This window comes from Cryptomeria japonica, chromosome 3 (assembly GCF_030272615.1).
Source record: "Cryptomeria japonica chromosome 3, Sugi_1.0, whole genome shotgun sequence".
Taxonomy (NCBI): Eukaryota; Viridiplantae; Streptophyta; class Pinopsida; order Cupressales; family Cupressaceae; genus Cryptomeria; species Cryptomeria japonica.
In genome coordinates, this window is record NC_081407.1 from 635471023 (window position 1) to 635493940 (window position 22918).

The 22918-nt window shown below is 38.8% G+C and overlaps 1 protein-coding gene across 4 annotated transcripts in view; it reads left to right on the top strand.

The window, feature by feature from the left end:
• LOC131072047 (cell number regulator 13) overlaps positions 1-21454 on the top strand; it is a 182377-nt gene extending 160923 nt beyond the window's left edge. For 2 of the 4 annotated variants that reach the window (XM_059218487.1, XM_059218485.1), the window contains 2 exons: positions 19625-19718; positions 20964-21454. In XM_059218487.1, the coding sequence (XP_059074470.1) occupies positions 19625-19718; positions 20964-21016 (147 nt within the window). In that variant the 3' untranslated portion in view covers positions 21017-21454. Of the gene's footprint in view, positions 1-19624; positions 20100-20830; positions 20876-20963 lie in introns of those variants that run through there. The other 2 variants (XM_059218486.1, XM_058008078.2) reach the window with 2 other exon arrangements.
• Positions 21455-22918: the final 1464 nt, after the last annotated feature.

Below are 22918 nucleotides of genomic sequence, written 5' to 3' on the forward strand. Positions count from 1 at the left end.
AATTAAAGTTCCAAACTTATTGGCAGCAGTTGTCTAGTTTACTATCAAAGTTATGTATGCAGATATAAGCAATATCACTAGAAGATTACAAGGAAATTTGATCAATGCCAAACTGGAAAATAACAAGGAGACCTGATATGCCAAATGAGTAGATTATAATAGGACCAATTTAATAGAAAATTGATAGATGACAAGCAGATCCTAGATCAATACTAAGTTGGTGGATAATGATATGCAAATTTAGAAAATGGATCCAATGGTTAAACCATCCAAGAGTTTCCTACAACATCATGATTAACCTCTAATTGGCGGTAAACCATCCAATTTGTACAAATGATTAAATAATAATTCATATTGGAAGATCACTGATATTTTCTTGATTACAACAGCATACACCTCTAGATGATTATAACAATTTATTGAAAGTTGAGCATAAAACCTCCGAACTAATTGGTCAGATATGGAGGTAGAGTTAGCAAGATGGTATTGTAAAAGTGGAATATTGTTGTCACTTACAGAGTATTATCGAGGGTTGGAGCTGTACAGGTGCTATTGAGACTGCCCAGCTCTCTCCCTCTGATGTTACAACTGGCTGCATAAAGTCTACAAGAATAGAAATGAATGTTTCAGTTGTTGTTAACAGCCTAGAAATGCAGCAGCTCCTAAAACCTTAACTCATCCTGGTTTGAACTCAATATCAGCAAGTGCAGCAATAGAAAAATGGAAATTCAAATAACAGCTCCTAGAAGTTGTGTGGATCTTACTATTATTAGTAAGGCAATAAGGAATGACTTCATGCTTTGACAACACTTGTAATTAAATAAATTGCACAATAGAAGAATGAAACAGCAAATACCTGGAAATAAAATAGTAATACTTGTAAATTCTCAATAATAATAAGCTACTTAAAGGGGGCAAACCTCCAAAAGTCTTTAACAACAAATAGAATTTGGAATATGATGATCTGCTACTCACTACCTCCTATATATACACTATGCTTAAACCTTGGATGCCATCTAAGCCGGCCAAACTACCTATATATTACTATATAAATGATTATATAACTTAAATATGGATTGTGTTGGATTGTGCTAGCCACAAGTTGGCTACAAATATCCCAATACAATCAATGGGTTAAGAGCATGGCACATGCTGCACATGGATAACCCAAAAACAACTTGAAGCAATTTTTCACACTAGAACTTTCGAATCTTCCTAATCTTCTGAAATCCCTAGCCATGATGAATTCCACAAACAAATGACTATTTACCCCAACATGATCTTTTCAATTCAAAACTACTGTCTAGGGTTTGAGAAGATAAAAAATTAGAAGTTGAAACCCTAGCAAGTTAAAACTTCAGCACAAGGATCCAATGAAGTCTTGCAATAAGGCCATGAAAACTGTCACAAAAGTCTGTGATGGGTGATACCATAATAGTTGTTGAGCTTTCTTTCAGAACCCTAGATATCATCCTTAAATCTCCACCTCAACTCAATGTTTCCATGGCCACCAAAAATATGTATAAAATCTGATGCATATTGATGGAAATAGAGGTATTTGCTGATTTTCCTAAAGTGGCCATAATTAGATCCGCCTTTACACATTTCTGCTTACTAAAACAGGATAAACAGCCCTGCCAAACAGCTTTGGATATTGCCCCAACTTGCCTTCCCTTACCATCGCTACCAAGGTCCTGAAGATAATCTCCAAATCCTTTCCTATAAGCTGAACTGCATGCTTTTATTTCTGATTTACTTTTTCAGACCGAGTCATGGGTGAATGCCTCTTTTTCATGATTTCTCCATGTGAAACTTAGGCATATTCCTCTACAAGGTGACCTACTTGACTCAAGGCGGAAGAAAGGAACAGCAATGCCAATGTGAAACTCCATCACTTTTGAAGCTACCTACTTGGCCACACTTTTCTAATTTTATAGCCAACTCTAATCTTCTGAGCAAAATTTATAGGTGGGTAAGCCATTAAAAATGTGCACTCCATTTATGCCCTTTCAACCCTTCGCAAAGATCACGAAAGAATTTTGCTACTTTTTGCTTAAGTTGTGGCAGAACTTTTTACTGGTTTCAACCACACAAAAAATGCCCATATTTGACTCTCATACCCTTGTCTTAGGTCAAATTTACTAAGCTGTTTTCTACCTTTTTGAATGTCTTAAAACATTTCCCTCAACTAGCATGCTTTACTCATGACATTGCCAATGTTTTTGGCAAAGATTCGAGGATTTTGACATCTAAAACATGCAGCTCAACCTGATTTCATATCCCTTGCTAGGTGCACATCACTTGATTTTCTTCCACATATTGATAAAACTGACTTTGGCAAAACTATTTGGTGGAAAAGCCATGCAAAAAGTCTGGCTTAGATGCTTTATCTTGCTTTTAAAAGGTAGCGGAATTCACTTAAAAGTTTCCCTATTTTGACAATGTTAATCAAAGCCTTTAGGTGTCATTTGCACTCCAAAAGTTTGCAAGTTATCTTTGACTTCCCTTCTTGCCTCTTAATGCGAATTGCTTAAGCTCTTGCCATTTTTTCACAATTTTTGGTATGATGTTATAAGGGTTTTGTCCTTCAAATTGTGTGCCAAACTTATGATCATTCTTCCCTTTTATGCTAGGCATGGATTTCAGCCGTCCTTGCCTATTTTTTGGCCACAGATGACAATGGTTTGAGCCATGATAAAGTGTGCCTCTTGCCTTAACATTTCTCCTTGAAAGATAGGCGCATATCTTACTTGTCTAAACATGCCATCAATAAGTGCACCTCTATTGTGAAATATTCAACTTTTATCTTTACTAATGATAACCAAAACATTCCTATGCTTCTACCCTGTTTGCTGTTCTTGCATGGTGACCTGTTCTTTCTCTGATTTGGCTTTGAACATCATCACCATTTATTCCTTACTGGGATCGAGGTGAGCATCTAACCCTGCAAAAGTACTTCGCAGAAAAGACAAAGACGGGACATCTGTAGGCTAACAAGGAGGACCACAATTGACTCAGTATTGATGTGAATTCGAGGATCAATTGACAATGGACTAACAAAAAAGGATAAAAAGACTGAGCTTCGTATGGGTACAACACAGAACAAGTTGAAATAGTTCATGTCCCGAACTGCTTGAACTTCCAATTGCTTGACAACCTTGTGCTCCCTGATGGTTGGTGTTCCAATCCTACGTTTTGAAGAAGAAACCTTATGTGGACGCCCTACATGTAGGATTGCTGATTGTGCAATAATTGCTAGGTGGTGCATGAAGGCACATGGAGTCCTGTGGTGGCATGCATCAAGCAGTGACTTGTGTGCAAGACACACATGATGTTGTTGGAGCTTATGCATCTAGCACAATTTTCTTCGAAGGCATGTGCAATATTATGTAAGACTTGTGTAGCTGTGTTCTAATCATTCCATTTCATTTTTCACATGAGTAAAGTATTTCTTATCATCAACCAAAGTTCTTGTGAGGTCTACAAAATTACTCAAAAGATTGTAATTAATTGTGGTATTATTTGTAAAAGATTTCTTGTAGATTTATAAAAAGAGTTTCGTCTTATTATAAATTGAAATTGGAAATTCATAGTTTGAGACTAGATTTACCGTGGCTACCATTGTTAAGATATAGCCCTCGTGAATCTAACTGATGGTAAATCGGTTATTATCTGGAGAGTGATATATTAACAGAGCATACAGTTCGGAAATTAAACATAAACAAACTAATTGTTATGACCAGTTGCCTCCATAGGGGCATGTCCATACGTGGCAACTGCCACATATGGACATGTCCCTACGTAGGCAACCTTTCCTCTTGTATTTAAACCGGATTCAATGATGGAGACGATCAATAACTCACAGCAATCAGTCTTCCAGAATTGGTGTCATTATTCTTCGATCCATATTTCACAACATGGTATCAGAGCCAGCATATTAAGAGAATAAATTAGACAGCCATATTACCCATAAGCATTTATCGGAAGTAAATAACAAATTGACGCAGAGGCTATATACGCAGAGGATATATCCGACTAAGAAAATATTCAAAATGTCAAGTAATATGAGAGTGGAAGATAGACTCGAAGGAGCCTCCAACTTCGTTTCCTGGAAGATACGAATCATTGCCATTCTTGAAGAACTAGAATTAGAGTCTTACATAGAAGAAAATCTAGACATGCCAAATGATGAACCAGAGAAATCTACCTGGAAAAGGCGTAATAATAAAGCAAAGAAAATAATTATTGACTCAATCAAAGATCATATTCTTCCATCTATAGCCAGACTGCCTAAAGCATATGAAGTATTTAAAACCATTAAAAATACATATGAAGTTAACAATGTGAGTAGAATGTTAACCTTGAAACAACAACTTTTAAACTTAAAGATGAATAAAGATGATACAATATCTACATACTTTTCAAGGATATCTGAAGTAAAAGACCAATTACAAACTATTGGAAATGAGGTAGATGATCAAGAAATCTCTCTCATAGCCCTAAGAGGATTACCAATTTCATGGGAATCCTACATTCAATGTATTAGCAAAACACCCCCCTTACCCAAATTTGAACAACTTAAGAATGAGTGCATTCAAGAGGAATCTCGACTAATCTCAAGAGGATTAGGGCCAAATAAAGGAGAAATCCAAACACTTAATACAAATACCTTCAACAAAAAGAAAAAGTTCTCCAAATGGAAGAGAGGAAATAAAAACCATCAGAAAAGAGAGATGTCTAAAATTCAGTGTTACAAATGCGAAAAATATGGGCACACTCGTAGGAATTGTCCAGAATGGAAGAAAACACAAGCTACTCTAGCCGAAGTCAAAGGAGAAAACTCACTTTTCTTCTTAGCCCTATCAAGCGAAATAAATACAAATAAAAACACTTGGATCGTAGACAGTGGAGCATCAAGGCATATAACTGGATTCAGAAATCAGTTTGAAACACTTAACGGGCACTCAAGTGAAGAGGTTACTGTAATGTCCCCATTTAGCAGTTGACCAAGTGTATGTGCACTATTCATGCGGCACTATTCACATGACACTATTCATGTCATTGTAGCAGCAAGATTGGAAAACATTTGATGGAGCATTATTGTTGGAGTATTTAGTGAGTTGAAAAAATCTGCTATGTATTTGATTAATTCTGAAAATAATATCATATCAGCAGTAGTTCAATTTCCAGTTGCATATTATTGTAGTTTCATTCTTGTTCATATTCTGTGATTTCAATTCCATGTAAAACAAACCAACATTTCATTTCTGGAGCCATAAGGGAATTTAAAACATTAAACGAAGAAATAAGGAGTTGGATGCAAACTGTTTGATAAAATTCCTAGCAGCAGTTGGTATGGTTTTTGGGCATTCTGGGGTGTCCATTACAGTGGTATCAGAGCTTGTTTTTCCTGCCATCCTGTGAGGGTTTCATGTGTCCAGCACATCAGTATTACTTGAGGAGAAACAGGTCAAACACAAACCTACAGAATTCACCAGAGATTGAAGAGGAGGGTAACCCTTTTTCAGCACCAGCCATGGGTGACAGAGATGGGGAAAGGGGAGAACCTAGCACTAGGGAGATGCTCAGTGATCTTGCTAGGGGTCAGAGGGAGCTCCAGGCTACATTGCAGCAGATGGCTATAGCATTTACACAACATTTGACGAGAGCAGATCAAGGCAATAATGCCAACCGAGGTAATAATGGCAACCAAGGTAATAATACCAATCAGGGTAATAATGCTAATCAGGGAGGTGGACAGAGTAATGGAGGTAATGGAGACGCATCAATTAACAGGAGAACCAGGACATATGCTAGAGCAGGTTCTTCTACTATGAGACCACTCATGCCACAGTTTCCTTCGAGACAGAATGACCAGAATAATGTCGGTCCTACACAGCAAGAGATTCAAGATATGATTATGGATGATTGGAGGGACTCTAGCCCTGAGTTACAGGCTGAGATGACATTCAGGGAATATATGGATGTTAAACTCAAGAATATGCCCATGAGAGGAAACCGACAACAGAATTATGAGATGAGGAAGAAGTTGGGAAAGTTGTCTATTCCATACTATGATGGTACAGGGAAGGCTTCAGCACGGACATGGGTCCAGAAATTAGATACTTATTTCCAGCTTAATCCCATGCTTGAGGAGGATGCGATTAAGTATGCTGCATTGCACTTGGATGGGAGTGCACACGAGTGGTGGCACCATGGTATGGTCACATTGGGCCATAATCAGATAGACACATATGCAGAGTTCACTGAGAGGTTGATTGACAGGTTTGATACGAAGGATCCAAAACTCCATTTCAAGGAGTTAGCTCAGTTGAGACAGTGGGGTCCTATCGACAGTTACATCTCAGATTTCCAGAGACTATCAGTGTTGGTTACAGACATTTCGGAGAGGAGGTTGATTGTACTGTTTGTGGATGGATTGTCAGAGCCTCTTTGTGGTTGGGTGAAGGGACATGATCCCCTCACATTGCAGGATGCCATTCGGAAGGCGAGAGATCTTGCACCTTCCGCTTCTAGGAGTAGGTTCACTCCTAAGGATCCACACTTCAAGAAGGATAAGGATAATAAACCTCTACATAGGGATTCTCAGCCTCAGAAAAAAGAATCAAAGAGGTTAGACAATGAGACACTGAACGAGTTGAGGCGGAAAAAACTATGTTTTTAGTGTAGGGAACTGTGGGATTAATCTCACAAGTGTCCTCTGAAGGCTAAGGCCAACCAAATGGAGTACTTCTCTGCTGAGGAGTCACAGTCAGAGGATGAGGAGTAGCAGTCAGAATCTGATGGTGAGAGCAGTGCCACTGAGGAGGGTTCAGGGAATGAGAAGTCCCTAGCTAGATTGACAGGTGCTCAAAAGGCAATTACTTTTAAGGTGCGTGGCACCATACAGGGACAGAAGGTGGTTGCTTTGCTGGACACTGGGGCCACACATAATTTCATAGATTCATAGTTAGCGGCTAGGAGAGGGTGGCAAACTGAAGAACATTCAGGATTCCGAGTCATGGTAGCTAGTGGTCACAAGTTACTATGCACATAGAAGATTACAAATCTTCGCATCAGATTGGGAGATGGTTATGAGCTACAGGATGAGTTCTATGTTGTGGACATGGGTGATTATGACGTTATCTTAGGGATGACTTGGATGACATTGTTGAGAGTGTTTACTCTCAACATGGAGAGAGTAGAGATGAGGTTCCAACATGAGGGCAGGACCGTGGTACTCAGAGGATTATCAGATGGCAGTTGTAGGGTAGTTTCTTTGAGAAGGATGGAGAGGTTGTTCAGACATGATGATGTTGAGTGGGTAGCGGAGTGCTTGATTATGCCAGCATCACCAGAGCCACATGTTAAGAGTCATCCGCTTGATATGCAGGACATCCTTGATAGACATGCCAAGGTATTTGGCAGTATTCCACATGGCATTCCTCCAGATAGGGGGATAGAGCACGTCATCGAGTTAGAAGAGGGGGCTAAGCCCATTATGATCACGCCCTATCGTCATCCAAAAAAACACAAGGATGAGATAGAGAAAGCCATCAAGGAGTTGTTGGAGATGGGGCACATTAGGCCAAGCAAAAGCCCTTTTGCTTCAGCAGTTGTTTTGGTTAAGAAGAAGGATGGAACAATGCGCATGTGCATTGACTACAGGGCCTTGAACAAGAAAACCATTAAGAACAGGTACCCCATTCCCAGGATAGATGAGCTGATAGATGAGCTACATGGGGCATGCTTCTTCACAAAGATAGATTTGAGATCAGGGTATCATCAGATCAGTATGAGGGCAGAGGACATTGAGAAGACAGCTTTTCGGTGCCACTATGGTCATTTCGAGTTTCTGGTTATGCCATTTGGGCTAACCAATGCTCCTGCTACTTTTTCAGAGTTGCATGAACCAGGTGTTCAGGGGGCATTTAAGGAGATTCGTTTTGATTTTCTTTGACGATATTTTGGTCTTTAGCAGGACATGGGAGGAGCATTTGCAGCATCTTGAGGAGGTGGTATCTATCTTGGAGAGAGAGTCACTGTATGCCAAGGAGTCTAAGTGTGAGTTCGGGATGACAGAGCTTTTGTACCTTGGTCATATTATCAGTGCAAAGGGAGTTCGGATGGATCCTGAAAAGATTAGAGCTATTGTTGATTGGCCCACGCCTACGAACCTTACTCAACTTAAGGGGTTCTTTGGCTTATGTGGTTTTTATAGGAGGTTTGTTAAGGGGTTTTCTCAGACAGTTGCTCCTTTGACAAATCTTACTAAGAAGGGGGCCTTCATGTGGATAGGGGCAACACAGAGGTGTTTTGAGCATTTCAAGCAGGTGATGTCTTCATGTCCGGTCCTAGCTCTACCAGACTTCACGAAGCCTTTTGAGCTTCATTGTGATGCATCAGGTGATGGGATTGGAGCAGTATTGATGCAAGAGAAGCACCCCATCGCTTTTGAGAGTAGGAAGCTCCGAGGTGTAGAGAGGAGCTATTCTATTTATGATCGTGAGATGTTGGCCATCATGCATGCCTTGGCCAAATTCCGATCCTACTTGGTTGGAGGGAAGTTTGTGATCAAGATGGATCACAACAGCATAAAGTATTTCATGAGCCAACGAGACTTGAATGACAGGCAGCAGAAGTGGGTCACTAAATTGCAGGCTTATGACTTTGACATTGAGTTTGTCAAAGGGAAGAAGAATGTAGTAGCTGATGCCTTATCCAGAAGACCTCACATTTGTGCTCTTGCAGAGATTACAGGAGATTGGAGGGATAAGATTATAGCAAAGTATGTCGGAGATACTTGGGCTTCTGGTTTGATTTTAGGTACTATATAGGATGATCGCTATGAGGTGATAGATGGATTGATCAGATTTCAGGACAGGGTTTATTTGATTCCGTCATCACAGTTGAAAGAGGCGATACTGAGGGTATTTCATGATGCACCTATAGCTGGGCATCCAGGGGTCTTCAAGACCTACAGGCAGATTCGAGAGCGGTTCTCATGGAGGGGGCTCAAGGATGATGTTCAGAGGTATGTCAGGGAGTGTGCAGTTTGTCAGCAGAATAAGGGAGAGCACACGTTTCCTGCAGGTTTACTACAGCCCTTGCCCATTCCAGACAGGAAATGGGAAAGGATTTCTATGGACTTCATCATTGGTTTACCACGAGTGCAGGGAAGAGATTGCATTTATGTGGTGGTAGACAGATTGACGAAGTTTGCTCACTTCTTTGCTATTCCCTCTTCTTACACAGCAGCTCAGTTGGCAGATTTGTTCTTCAAAGAGATTTTTAGGTTGCATGGGCTACCGAGATTTATTGTTAGTGACAGGGATAGCAAGTTCATGAGCGCCTTTTGGCAGGAGTTGTTCAGGTTGTGTGGTACAGATCTTACACCTAGTACGAGCTACCATCCTTAGACAGATGGGCAGACAGAGATAGTAAATAAATGGGTGGAAGGTTATTTACAGAACTATGTGACTGCGCAACAGAGAGCTTGGGTCAAGTGGTTACACATGGGGGAGTATTGTTACAATACCACATATCACATGACCATCAAGATGACTCCATTTATGGCATTGTATGGGTATGAAGCACCAAGCTTCATGGATTTGGCTTTGGGGGACAGCAGAGTGCCCAAAGCCAAGGATCTATTGCAGGATAGTCAGGATATCCTGAGAGCGCTCAAGGAGAATATACAGCAGGCTCAAAATCAGCAGAAGTTGTATGTTGACCAACATAGGGTAGAGCGCAGTTTCGAGGTGGGGGACATGGTGTATTTGAGGCTACAACCATATAGGTAGTCACCGCTCAAGAGGAGCGGAGCAGAGAAGCTGAAGCCTGGATTTTATGGTCCCTACAGGGTGACTCGCAGAGTGGGCGAAGTCGCCTATGAGCTTGAGCTTCAAAAGGACAGTCGGGTACACAATGTATTTCATGTGTCTAGGTTTAAGAAAGCCATTGATCAAAGTGTAGTACCTTCTGCAGATTTACCCCCTTTGGATGAGGAGGGGAAGCTTGTGTTAATAACTGAGGCTATTCTGGACACCAGAGAGAGGAAACTCAGAAACAGGATAGTGAAGGAGTATTTGGTCAGATGGAGAGACCTACCGGAGGAAGATGCTACATGGGAGAATGAGCAGGTGATACAACAGGTTGGACTGAGATTGCTTGAGGACAAGCAATTTCAAGGGGGGCGGACTGTAATGTCCCCACTTTAGCAGTTGACCAAGTGTATGTGCGTTAGCCTATCTCTACATGGTCCCGAGGGCTAACGAAGGGTTTAAGGGGATCTCGGAGTGTTTTGGCCTAGTCATTTCCAGTTTGGGCCAAAACGGAGTTGATTTACTTAGTTTCAGGCATACTTACTATTTTTAGTAAGTCAGCAAGACACAACGGAGGCTAGTTTTGGTGATTGGATTCGATACTCCTTGGCGAGAGCTTTCCGACGAGCTATCACTCGCGCTATTCGGAGTCCGATTGCTAATATATTTTAATGCCTGAAGTGTTATTAAAGTAACATTTAATTTAATTGTAAAATATTAAAGTGTTACTTTAATTTTTATTTTATGGGGATGTGTGCAAATCAAAGGGGCACCCAAGGGAGACATAAGTGAATATTTTAATATGTTTTATATTGCACATCTTTTATCCCACATTGCTCAAGTGAGTTGGGTCGACCCTTGGAGAAAGAATAAAAAGAAGCTTTTGTGGCTTCATTCAGCATGTTGAATTTGAGAAGAAATTGATGTGTGAGTTGCAGATCCTTTCTTGGCATTAGAGGACATCTATCCTCTCGTGTGGCATTCTAGACGTCATTCCCTTGGGGTTTGGCCTTTGGAATCCATTGCTTTCAGCTTCATTAACAGGCAGATTGGGTGCATTTTGGGTGCATTTCCAGCTACAGGCAGCAACACTATTTGGGTGTATTTCCAGCTACAGGCTGCAACACTATTCACGTGGGCACTATTCACGTGGGCACTATTCACATGGCACTATTCATGCAGCACTATTCACGCAGCACTATTCACGCGACACTATTCGTGCAGGACTATTCATGTCATTGTAGCAGCAAGATTGGAAAACATTTGATGGAGCATTATTGCTGGAGTATTTAGTGAGTTGAAAAAATCTGCTATGTATTTGATTAATTCTGAAAATAATATCATATCAACAGTAGTTCAATTTCCAGTTGCATATTATTGTAGTTTCATTCTTGTTCATATTCTGTGATTTCAATTCCATGTAAAACAAACCAACATTTCATTTCTGGAGCCATAAGGGAATTTAAAACATTAAATGGAGAAATAAGGAGTTGGATGCAAACTGTTTGATAAAATTCCTAGCAGCAGTTGGTATGGTTTTTGGGCATTCTGGGGTGTCCATTACAGTTACTATTGGAGATAACTCCACATATCCTATGAAAGGAATTGGGACCTGTACTATCAAACTAAGAAATGGAGTATCTCTACAATTAAAGGATGTTCTGTTTGTACCTGGAATAAAAAGAAATCTAGTCTCAATCTCAGGCCTAGCTGATCAAGGATATCGGGTTACCTTCAATGAAGATAAAGTTCTACTCTGGCCTAAAAATACAAATATCAAAAATGCCATAACAGTAGGTTCAAGAGATGGTAGCCTATACAAACTATGCAGTGATCAAAAGGAAGCACTAAATCTTGAAGATTCAAATAATAATGAATTATGGCACAAAAGATTAGGACACCTAAGATATAGGGCTCTATCCAACATAAAGAAGATTACTTCAGGACTGCCCCAACTAAAATCTGAACACACAGGCATTTGCAAAGGATGTGCCTTGGGAAAGAATGTGAAAGTTTCTTTTCCCTCAAGCGAGCACAAATCAAAAGTTATTTTAGAACTAATTCACTCAGACCTATGTGGTCCCATGTCAACACCATCCCTAACTGGATCCTTATACTACATAATCTTTGTTGACGACTACTCTCGAAAAACATGGATATATTTTCTAAAGTTCAAAGACTCAAATGAAGTACTATCTAAGTTCAAAGAATTCAAGGCACTAGTAGAAAACCAGTCAGGGAAGAAAATTAAGGTGTTAAGATCCGACAATGGGGGAGAATATACATCTGACAACTTCAAAGACTTGTAATTCTGTTGGGATTAAGAGGGAGTATACTGTACCATATAATCCACAACAGAATGGAGTAGCAGAAAGAAAGAACAGAACCATAATTGAAGCAACAAAAGCCATGATGTATGACCAAAACTTACACACTTCATTCTGGGCAGGAGCTTCAAATACAGTAGTCTACATTCAAAACAGATGTCCACACTCAGTTCTAGAAAACATAACTCTTGAAGAAGCTTTTACAGGGAACAAACCAGACTTTAGTCATTTAAGGATATTTGGCTGTCCTGTATATATCCATGTTCCTAAGGAAAAGAGGACAAAACTAGAACCATCCGGAAAAAGAGGTATCTTCATTGGCTATAGTGAAAATACTAAAGGATATCGCATTTACATTCCAGGGAAAAAATCTGTTGAGATAAGTAGAGATGTAAAGTTTGAAGAAAACACTACACTCAAAGAACCTGAGGATGATAACATTACTAAAGAAGAAGAAGATCACATAACTGAGATTGAGAGGGAGAATATCATAGAAAATTCCGAACCTTCAGACACTGAGAGGGAGGACATCATAATGAACCTCTTGTTGATGAAAATATTGAAACACTTAATAACAAGAAAAGACCTCTATGGGCAAGGAAAATGATTGAAGAGAATAATGTAGAACCAAATGAAATTTCCAAAGAAAATAAGAGAACAAGAACTCTAAAATGTTATGCTGCACTTCTAACCGAACTCACAAATTCTGAACCAACAAATCTCAGAGAAGCCTTATCAAAACAGGCTTGGAAAGATGCTATGGTTGAAGAATATCAATCTATACTAAAGAATGATGTTTGGGATATAGTGCCTAGACCAAAAGACAAATCAGTTGTCTCATCCAAGTGGTTATTCAAGATCAAATATGCATCTGATGGCAGCATTGAAAAACATAAAGCTCGCTTTGTGGCCAGGGGATTCTCTCAGAAAGCAGGAATTGATTATGAAGAGACATTTGCCCCAGTTGCCCTGTATACGTCAGTAAGAACAATCATTGCAATTGCAGCATCCAAAGGATGGAAAATTCACCAAATGGACGTAAAGACTGCCTTCCTAAATGGCTCAATTGAAGAAGAAGTATATATAGAACAACCAGAAGGATTCACCATACGTGATAAAAATTGCTATGTTTGTAAACTAAAGAAAGCTCTCTATGGGTTAAAACAAGCACCTAGGGCCTGGTACGCAAGGATAGACAACTATCTCTCCAAATTAGGGTACTCCAAGAACCTAGCAGATCCCAACATCTACTTCAAGGTTTCAAATGGCAATATGATTATATTGGTCCTTTACGTGGATGATCTTTTGATAACAAGAGAGGATAATCTCATTGAGAAATGTAAGCAAGATTTGGCAGCAGAATTCGATATGAAGGATCTAGGGCTTCTACATTATTTTCTGGGATTAGAAGTATGGCAGAAGAAAAACTACATCTTCCTAAATCAAGGAAAGTACACCACAGATATTCTAACTAGATTTGGGATGATGGAGTGTAAGCCATTAGCTACACCAATGGAAACTAATTTGCACAAGCTGAAAATTGAGGCGGAAGATTCAAAACCTACAGATCCCACACTCTACAGACAAATCGTCGGTTCACTCATGTATTTGGTAAATACTCGTCTTGATATCTGCTATGCTACAAATGTATTAAGTCACTTCATGTGTAAACCTAAGAAGATACATCTAATGGCTGCTAAACACATTCTAAGATATTTATGAGGCACAATCAGACTTGGCTTAAAGTATGAAAATGTTGAGATTCAACTTGAAGGATATTCTGATTCTGATTGGGCCGGAAGTACCACTGACCGTAAAAGTACTATAGGGTGTTGTTTCAGCCTTGGTTCTGCTATGATATTTTGGTTCAGCAGAAAACAGTCAGCAGTTGCACAAAGCTCCACCGAAGCAGAATATATGGCAGCCTCCATGGGAGCTTGTGAAGCGGTATGGCTAAGAAAGTTATTATTTGGATTATTTGGAAAAACTCTAAATTCAACAATAATTCATTGTGATAATCAGAGCTGTATCAAGCTCTCAGTAAATCCAGTTTTTCACAATCGATCCAAACATATTGAGATCCCTTATCACTACATAAGAGATATGGTAGATCGAAACGTCATAAAACTAGTGTACATTAGTATTGAAGAACAAAATGCTGATATCTTCACCAAGCCACTTGCAAGATTGAAGATAGAATACTTCACAAGTAAACTTGGTATGACTAGATTATAATTGAGATTATTAGGATGAAATTCCTACCATGTGTAATTTGTTCATAAATAAATAAATAAAATGTATATTGCAATATTCTAACTGTGTTCAAGAAGATGACGATCTTCTTATGTTTAAGGTTACTATTTCAAGGTGACGATCTTGACAATAGTTGACAAGTGTCAAGATTGACTACATTAAGTTGTTGTCCCGGACTGTGCCGGATATCTTGATCCTAAAGTTTGTGATCATCTCATGATTGACTTCTTAAGTGATTGTCCCGGACTGAGCCGGATATCATGATATTGAGTTTATTGTCATGACAAGACTATATTAAATGTTGTCTCGAATTGTGTCGGAAGTCATGACAGAATATGCTCCCAAGAAAATTACTTAGATCCACTCCTGCTAAGAGGGAGTGTTAAGATATAGCCCTCGTGAATCTAACTGATGGTAAATCGGTTATTATCTAGAGAGTGATATATTAACAGAGCATACAGTTCGGAAAATAAACATAAACAAACTAATTGTTATGAACGGTTGCCTCCGTAGGGGCATGTCCATACGTGGCAACTGCCACATATGGACATGTCCCTACGTAGGCAACCTTTCCTCTTGCATTTAAACCGGATTCAATGATGGAGACGATCAATAACTCATGGCAATTAGTCTTCCAGAATCGCTGTCATTATTCTTCAATCCATATTTCACAACAACCATTAGTAAAGAAAATTCAAATAATTAGCCGATAGGCTATATATGGTAGGGAACTCCCCATTGGATTCCACAATTCTCACGCTTGAGAATTTTTCCAGTTGCCAGTAAAGGTACAGTTGTCAGATTCCAGCTCTTTACACTCAAACAAGCTGAGAGAAGTCAGCCTTTGTTGGCGAGTGACGGCATCATGTAGGCATTTCAGCTTAGTCCGCGAGACATTGAGATACTGAAGCCTTTTAGGTGTCCCAAAGTGATGGGCAAGGGTTCAATCCCTATCATGCTCGAATCGAGTGTTCTCAGCCAAGTCAATCCCCTTGAGAAAGTCGGGCAGAATGACAAAAAGGCATTCACTGTAGCAGAGGATCAAAGAGTGCAGTCCACAACATTAACCTCTTCAAGGAGACAAGATATGTGCTTGCACAAGAGAGATCCATTGGTGTTTGTGTTGGCTGATCTCCTTGGAAGGGAATTTAGCCAAATTATCTCCACAACTATTTTTTGATTCATTCACATTGTTGGGTGGCACTTCTAGATGGGATAAGAAGTGATCATTTTTGTTGGGCAACACCCCATACTAGGAGGAATCTCTTTCTCTCCACATGCTTAAAGATCTCAGCTTTGCCCTTCTCTTCTATCAAAGTTTGATTGAAGGGCATGTGTATTTAGTTAGCAATGGTCCTTTGCAACCAAGATATTTGGCCATTGGAGACCGTTTCCCAAATGAGGGCATCAATCTCAAATGATTTTTGAACATCTTTGCTGTTCCACACGCACTTCATCAGTAGGGATGCACGTAAAATGTTCAATGACATGGCAGAAGGAGATGTCTCCTCATGGATCACCATAATTGCATCTTATAGAAAACATGCCTATCCTCGCGAGACATTGACAATGTTCCACCAAATGCAATGCATAGGCGTCAAACCTAATCAGTTTGCCTTTTCCATTATGTTGCCAGTTTGTGCCAAAATAAGACCTTTGGAACAGGGTATGTACATCATCTGAGCATAATTGAAAGGGGATTTTATGTTGTAGTTTTAAGTGCACTGCTAGACATGTATGCAAAATGTGGAAGGTTATACAAGGCATGCAAACTGTTTGACAAATTGTCTGTAAGAAATGTGGTCTCATGGAATGCACTGATTGCAAGGCATGCAGTGTGCACAATATAGTGTTCTTGAAGAGGCTTTAAGGCTTTTAAAAGATCATGCCTCAACCAAATGTCACTCCAATCATTGCTGGTTTGCACACAATGGAGTTCTCAATGAGGCTCTAACGTTTTTTAGGAACTGCCTCGAAGAAATGTGGTTTCGTGGATTGTGATGACTATAGGATTAGCCCAATATGGATTTCTTGAATAGGCTTTCCATTTTTTCAAAGATATGCCTCAAAGAAATGTGGTCTCATGGACTACAATGGCTGCAAAATATTCAAAAAATAGGTTTTTTGAAAAGGCCTTGGAAACCTTCAAGGAAATGCAACTAGCAGGTGTAAAGCTAGAGTCTACAACCTTTGAGAGCGTTCTCCCTGCCTATGCCCAAATGGGAACTTTAGAACAAGGTATAAAAATCCATTTAAGTATTATTGAAAGTGGTTCTTCATCAGGTGTCTTAGTTATTAATGCCCTGATAAACATGGATAAAAAATGTAGAAGCATATTCAAAGCACGCATTCTATTTGAGAAGATGACTCAAAGAGATGTAGCTTCGTGGGATTTGACGATTGCAGGATATCCACAAAGTGGATTTTCTGAAAAAGCCTTGGAGACTTTTAACCAAATGCAATTAGTGGGTTTAGAAAATACTCCATAACCTTTGTTAGCATCCTCAGAGCTTGTACCAAAATGGGAGCTTTAGAACTGAGTATGGACATCTATGGAAGCATAATTGAAAGCAGGTTTTTAGTAGATGTCGCAATCGCAAGTGCTTTGGTTGACATGGAAGCATACATAAAATTGTTTGATAAAATGCCTAAAAAAGCCATACTCTCATGGAATGCTATGATTGGAGGATATGCACAGAATGAATTTTGCAAGGATGGTCTCAAACTCTTTCAATCAATGGAGTACTCTTGGAACATTCTTTAATTATATAAGTCTTCTGTTTTATTTGCATGCAGTCATGCAAGTTTAGCAGATGAGGGTTGCAAGTACTTCAATGACATGAGCTTCTCTTATTGCATTACATCTACAATTGATCAATATGTGTGCATGGTTTATCTTCTTGGTCATGTTAGCTATTTTGAGGAAACACTAAATTCTATCATTAAAATGCCAATTAAAATCGTGGTGATTGTGTGGACGTGTTTGTCTTCTTGTTTGCAGATTTTATAAAAACATAAGGTTAGGAGTATTTACAACAACCCTCCTTTTTGAGTTGGATTCTAACAACACCGCGACTTATATTCTTCTATTAAACATCTATGCAAATCTGGGGAGGTGGAGTGAGGTTCAAAGAGTAAGATAGACGAATTAAAAAGATAATTGGATGTAGTTGGATTGAAGACCATAAAATGGTACATGCTTTCTCTGGAGGAGAGAGATCACATCTATGGACACGAGATCTATATGAAAAGTTGGAGGAAAATTAAGTTTGGGTTTTTTTCACTAAGATGTAAATAAAAGTATGTTTTCCTTACTAAGATGTAAATTAAATGTGGTTCTTATTTTTAAGTTAATGACCATACCTTTTTTAGTGGGATGTAAATTAGGTGTGGTTTTGGGATTTTAAATTAATAACCAACATTCCACGAGGACGCGTCCCCCCCCTTTTTGGGCGCGTCCCCCCATCAGAAACGTCTTGGGGACGTGGGGACGGGGACGGGGACGCGACGTCCCCCGCTGTCCCGCCACCGCCACCCAAGCGCCGCCGGGACGCGGAGACGTCCCCGCATCCCCGCGTCTCCCAGGGAGACGGGGAGATGTGGAGATGTCTCCTTGGGAGACGTCTGGGCGTCTCCCAGAGAGACATGGAGACGCCTCCATGTCTCCTTGGGAGACGTTTGGGCGTCTCCCTGTCCTTGGAGAGACGTTTGCACGTCTCTCCAAGGACAGGGAGACGCCCAGACGTCTCATGTCGCCCCCACGTATATGCAATATTTAATATTAAAATTTAAAAAAAAAGTGACTTTTTAAGTTTTTTGAGGGTTAAGGGGTAACTCTAATTGGCGATGCCCCTTGACCCCAACTTGGGGGCGCTGCCCCCAAACCCCCGCTGAAAAATATAGGGGGAAACCGCGCCGATAGAAGTAGGGAAAATCTAACCTCCGAGTCTGATTAGGCTCCATATAACAACACAACTTAGAAATCTTGGTATTTAGATTTAGTATTTCAAATTTCCTAGTCTCATTTGAAATATAATTCTTACATTGTAATACTGTCATACATCTTTTCAAAACTAGTTTTTAAAGTACTATATGTATATGTATAACTATATCAGCACCACCACCCCGCCACCCCCCCACCGCCGTCCCACCGCCGTCCCCAAACTTAGGCCCTTGGTCCCCCCGTCCCGGAAACGCTTCCCCCCGTCCCCGCGTCCCCCCGTCCCCAACGCCCGTGGAACACTGTCAATAACCATACATTGATTCACTACTAAATTCAATTTTCACATTCCAATATATTTAACTATATTTTACTATCGGTGTTACTATTGCGCCTCCTTTTGGTGCAAGTGCTAGTTTACTCTGTTTTAGGAACATACGTTGCTATGTTTAAAATTGAACACTTTTTTCGAGTTCAATCTGTTTTAAACTTAGTCATTTAAGAGAATATGTTCTTGCTACACATCACATGAATGCGTTTACACAGACTTGGTTTATTATATAGAATTGGGTCATCATAATGTGAAAGTGAAAATCTTAAGGTTTAGAATTTTTTTTTCATAAATGAGGTGGTACATGGGTTACCACCCCTGGTATTAACTTCAAAAATCAATGGTTACATTCCAAGCATGTATCTTATTCTGTGATAGCAGGAAACTTAACTATAAGCGAGTTAAGCGAGGATTTTCTGTGGCTACATTACTATAGAAATTTCAAAAGATTCTCTTTCCACTTTTAAAAATATGCATTGCTATGTTTACAATTCAACAATTTTTGGAGTTTCGATCCATTTTAAGCATACTCATTACGAAAACTTGTTCTTGCTAGGCATTGCATTTAAGAAAGAGATTTGGGTCATATAATTTGTAAGTTGAAATGTATAGGTTGAGAGAAGATTTACCGTGGCTACAATAACAAGGAAAATTATCTGAATTTTATTTCTGTTTTAAAAAAAATGTTGCTATATCTAAAATTTAATACATTTTGGAGGTTCGATCTGTGTTGAACATAGTCATTAAGAATATTCGTTTTGTTGGACATATCATAAATGCACTTACTCATATACTTGATTTGAAATATAATTTGATCACCACAATTGCTAATAAATCCACTGTAGTCTTCTAGGTATGTTGCTAGTATTACCCTTGGATTTACTCGGGACATATATACCATGCTCAAGTATGACATTCACTCAATAAGATATTATGGCCTGTAATGCAGGGAGGATCATGTGATGACTACTGGGCGCATGCTTTATGCTTTCCTTGTGCTCTTATTCAAGAGTGGAGTGAAATTACTGCTCGTGAGGATGCAGGTATGTTTGCCTTCTGCATGACAGTTAGATCACATAGACATACAAATGTATATCTGGACATGAATCAAAATCAGGTGCTTATTTCTACTTAGGTATACAAACCTTGCCAGATTGTGACCAAAATTATTGAATAGTTTACTAAACATAAGATAGATGTTTAGGTTTCAATTTGAGCATTTTGATGCTATCATTCTTCATCATCTGTTTTAGGTGTAGACAATTATTTTTTGTTTTTCAAATGTTGAAGCTTTATGCTTAGTGAATACGATTCGTTTTTTAAAGTTTATCCCTAGCATATGAAAGATCAGCCTTCTACAATATCCATACATCATATGTTAAAACTTCGGCCATTGTTAGCGTAAGTTATTTTAATGGGTCTACTAATCATCTTTGTTTTTCAATAAAGCTATTTTATTCTTAATGTAACTTTTTACTATTGTCATAGTGTGGAACTCAAACTATATCATGCATTGCTGTGACAAGTTTTGGTGTTTTGAAGGCTTGCTTGAATCCTAAATGCTTTCTGAAGGTCTATCCTAGTATTCATGCCTGTTTTCATTTGTTGTTTCATTGGACCTTCTGTTGTATTAGAGGAACGATAACGAGATAATGAACAGATATTTTCAATTCGTCTAAGTATCAAGGCTATCTTGCAGCAATGATTGATGTCTGACCATGTGATTTTTATACCTTTTGTAGATTACTTGAATACTAGCCAATTCTTTCTTAAAATCCATCCAAAAATTCATGCCCGTTTAATTTTACTGATTTTTTCAGGATAACCTTGTTTCAGATTAAAGGAATGATTAGAAAATATCAAAATAACATTCTCAATTTATTGAATTCTAAGGTTATCTTGTAGCGGAGAGTGGTCCTTTCCTTAATGATTTCTACTATTTTTTGGTGAAAGAAAAACAAGTTCCAAATGCATATGAAAGTAAACATAAATCAATTCTGTTTGCTTTATGATTGTTGAGATCTCTTCCGTAACATGTGCAAACCTTCAGACATTTGATTTCTATGTGAGAACAGGGACAATATACTTATGCTTAATAAATCAAGGAAATTGTAAACATGGTTTATATGAAAATCGCTATAATTGGTTGAATCAGATAATGGGTGATGCTCAAACATAAATACAGTTAGAACTCGAGAGGTACTTCTAATGGATTCACTAGATACTATTGATGTTGATTAGCTTTAATTGTTCTTAATGGATTTAAGTTATATAGCCGTTATGTGCAGGGGATGAACCGGCGAAAATGGAGGCACCAACAGAGCAATACATGGATAGATAATGACATTCTCATAGCTTCACTAAGGCAATGTGCGCATCCATTTTAGAAAATTTATTTTTAATTCTCATCTCTATATCTGGTTTCTAGACGCCTTTAGGTCTTTTTAGGGAGATTTTTGCTACCAATATTCTATTCAAATCCATAGTTCTCGAATGCCCATAAATATAAGAGGATATTGATTTGTCAAACCTAATTTTATTAGGGTAAATGGTAGCCTTTTTTATAAGTCTTGTGTAGAAGTTTTGGTCCATACTCATTGTTTATGTGATCTTTATAATTCTCCTACATGGAGGTTCAAGGCCCAATCTTGGGGTGATCATTTAGTAGTATTATTTGTCTAGGCTAATGATAATTTCTTATTTGAATTTTTGTTTTTGGAAACATCTGGATTTTATATTTCTTATTTTTTATAATTAAAACATTATGATTTTTTTATAATGTTATTTTGAATAATTATGTATTTGGTGGTGATAGAAATTAAATGTTTTATATCTGATTTTATTTCTTTTATTTTGGGCAATTAATTGTGTTGTATGTAGCTTCAGCTATATTTTAGCATTAATGTATTTGGCATGCTTGCGTACACAAATCATGGGTTTAAACATGCCAAAATTTAGAACAGTAACCTATGTGCCAAGCCATTTAGTCCTCTATAACTTTTAAAGAGAGGTTGTGAATCTTGTGTAAACCTTGTGCAAATGAACACCACTGAGACATAACCACTCGTATTGTTCTCATCGATTTCAGCTTGGCCGAAATCGTGAGGCAGCCCTATGAAACTTGTCCGTTTCGTACCTCATGTCCTCCGAGAGAGGCTAACCTACTCCGTTGGTTAATCAAAATTTTCTTTTTGTCATTTTTAAGTTAGTGTTTTTTGTAGTTTTACCTGCAGATCGGACTTTAGAGTCCGACATGCAGGGTGTTTATATTTTAAGTAGCTGCACATCGGATTTTAAAGTCCGATGTGCGTGATTTGTAGTTTTTAACTAAAGTCCGACCTACAGAGAAGGTAAGCTTCTGGTTTAACTGCACATCGGACTTTAAAGGCCGATGTGCAGTCTTGTCAAGTTTTAATTACATGTCAGATTTTAAAGTCCGACCTGTAGGGGTTTCTAATGTGCAGATCGGACTTTAAAGTCCGACCTGCATGGCGCGCTTTGCATTAATTAGTCATTAATAACCTTTTTGTTAAGGTTTTAAATTAGGTTTTGGGTCATTTTTAATTTGTTTTGAGTCGATTTTCTTTAGTTTTCGCTCTGCTCTTCTTCCAAGCTTAATGTTTCTCGGATTTTTCTCCTGTGCAAGCTTGTTCAAGGTGTGGTGAGCCGATTTTCTCCCTCTTTTCGGTCTTCAGGTGTGTTTTTCGTTTTTTTCTTTGGTTTGTGTTTGTTTTTCAGTAATTAGGGTTTTTCGTTTTTCTTGTTTGTTTAGGGTATGTCGGATTTTGAAATCCAAATACCCTAGAGTTTTTTTTTTCCCAAATTTATATCTTCCCGCAAGTCGGATTTTAAAATCTGACATGCGGGAGTTGTTTTGCCCATGATCTTCACATCGGACTTTAAAGTCCGATGTGAAGAAGTTGAGTTTTTCCCTCGACTGACATGTTGGACTTTAAAGTCCGACTTGTCAAATCCTTTGCTCTTCCTTGATTGACAGGTCGGACTTAAAGTCCGACATGCAACTGCCTTTGTAAAGTTTTCCACTTGCAGGTCGGACTTTAAAGTTCGACCTGTGTATGATGTTTGTTTTGCTTGCAGATCAGACTTTAAAGTTTGACCTGCAAAGTTGTTCTTCCCACTTGCACATCGGACTTTAAAGTCCGATATGCAACTCATGATGTTTTTCTCTTGCACATCAAACTTTAAAGTCCGATGTGCAAGTATTGGTCTTCTAATTTGCAGA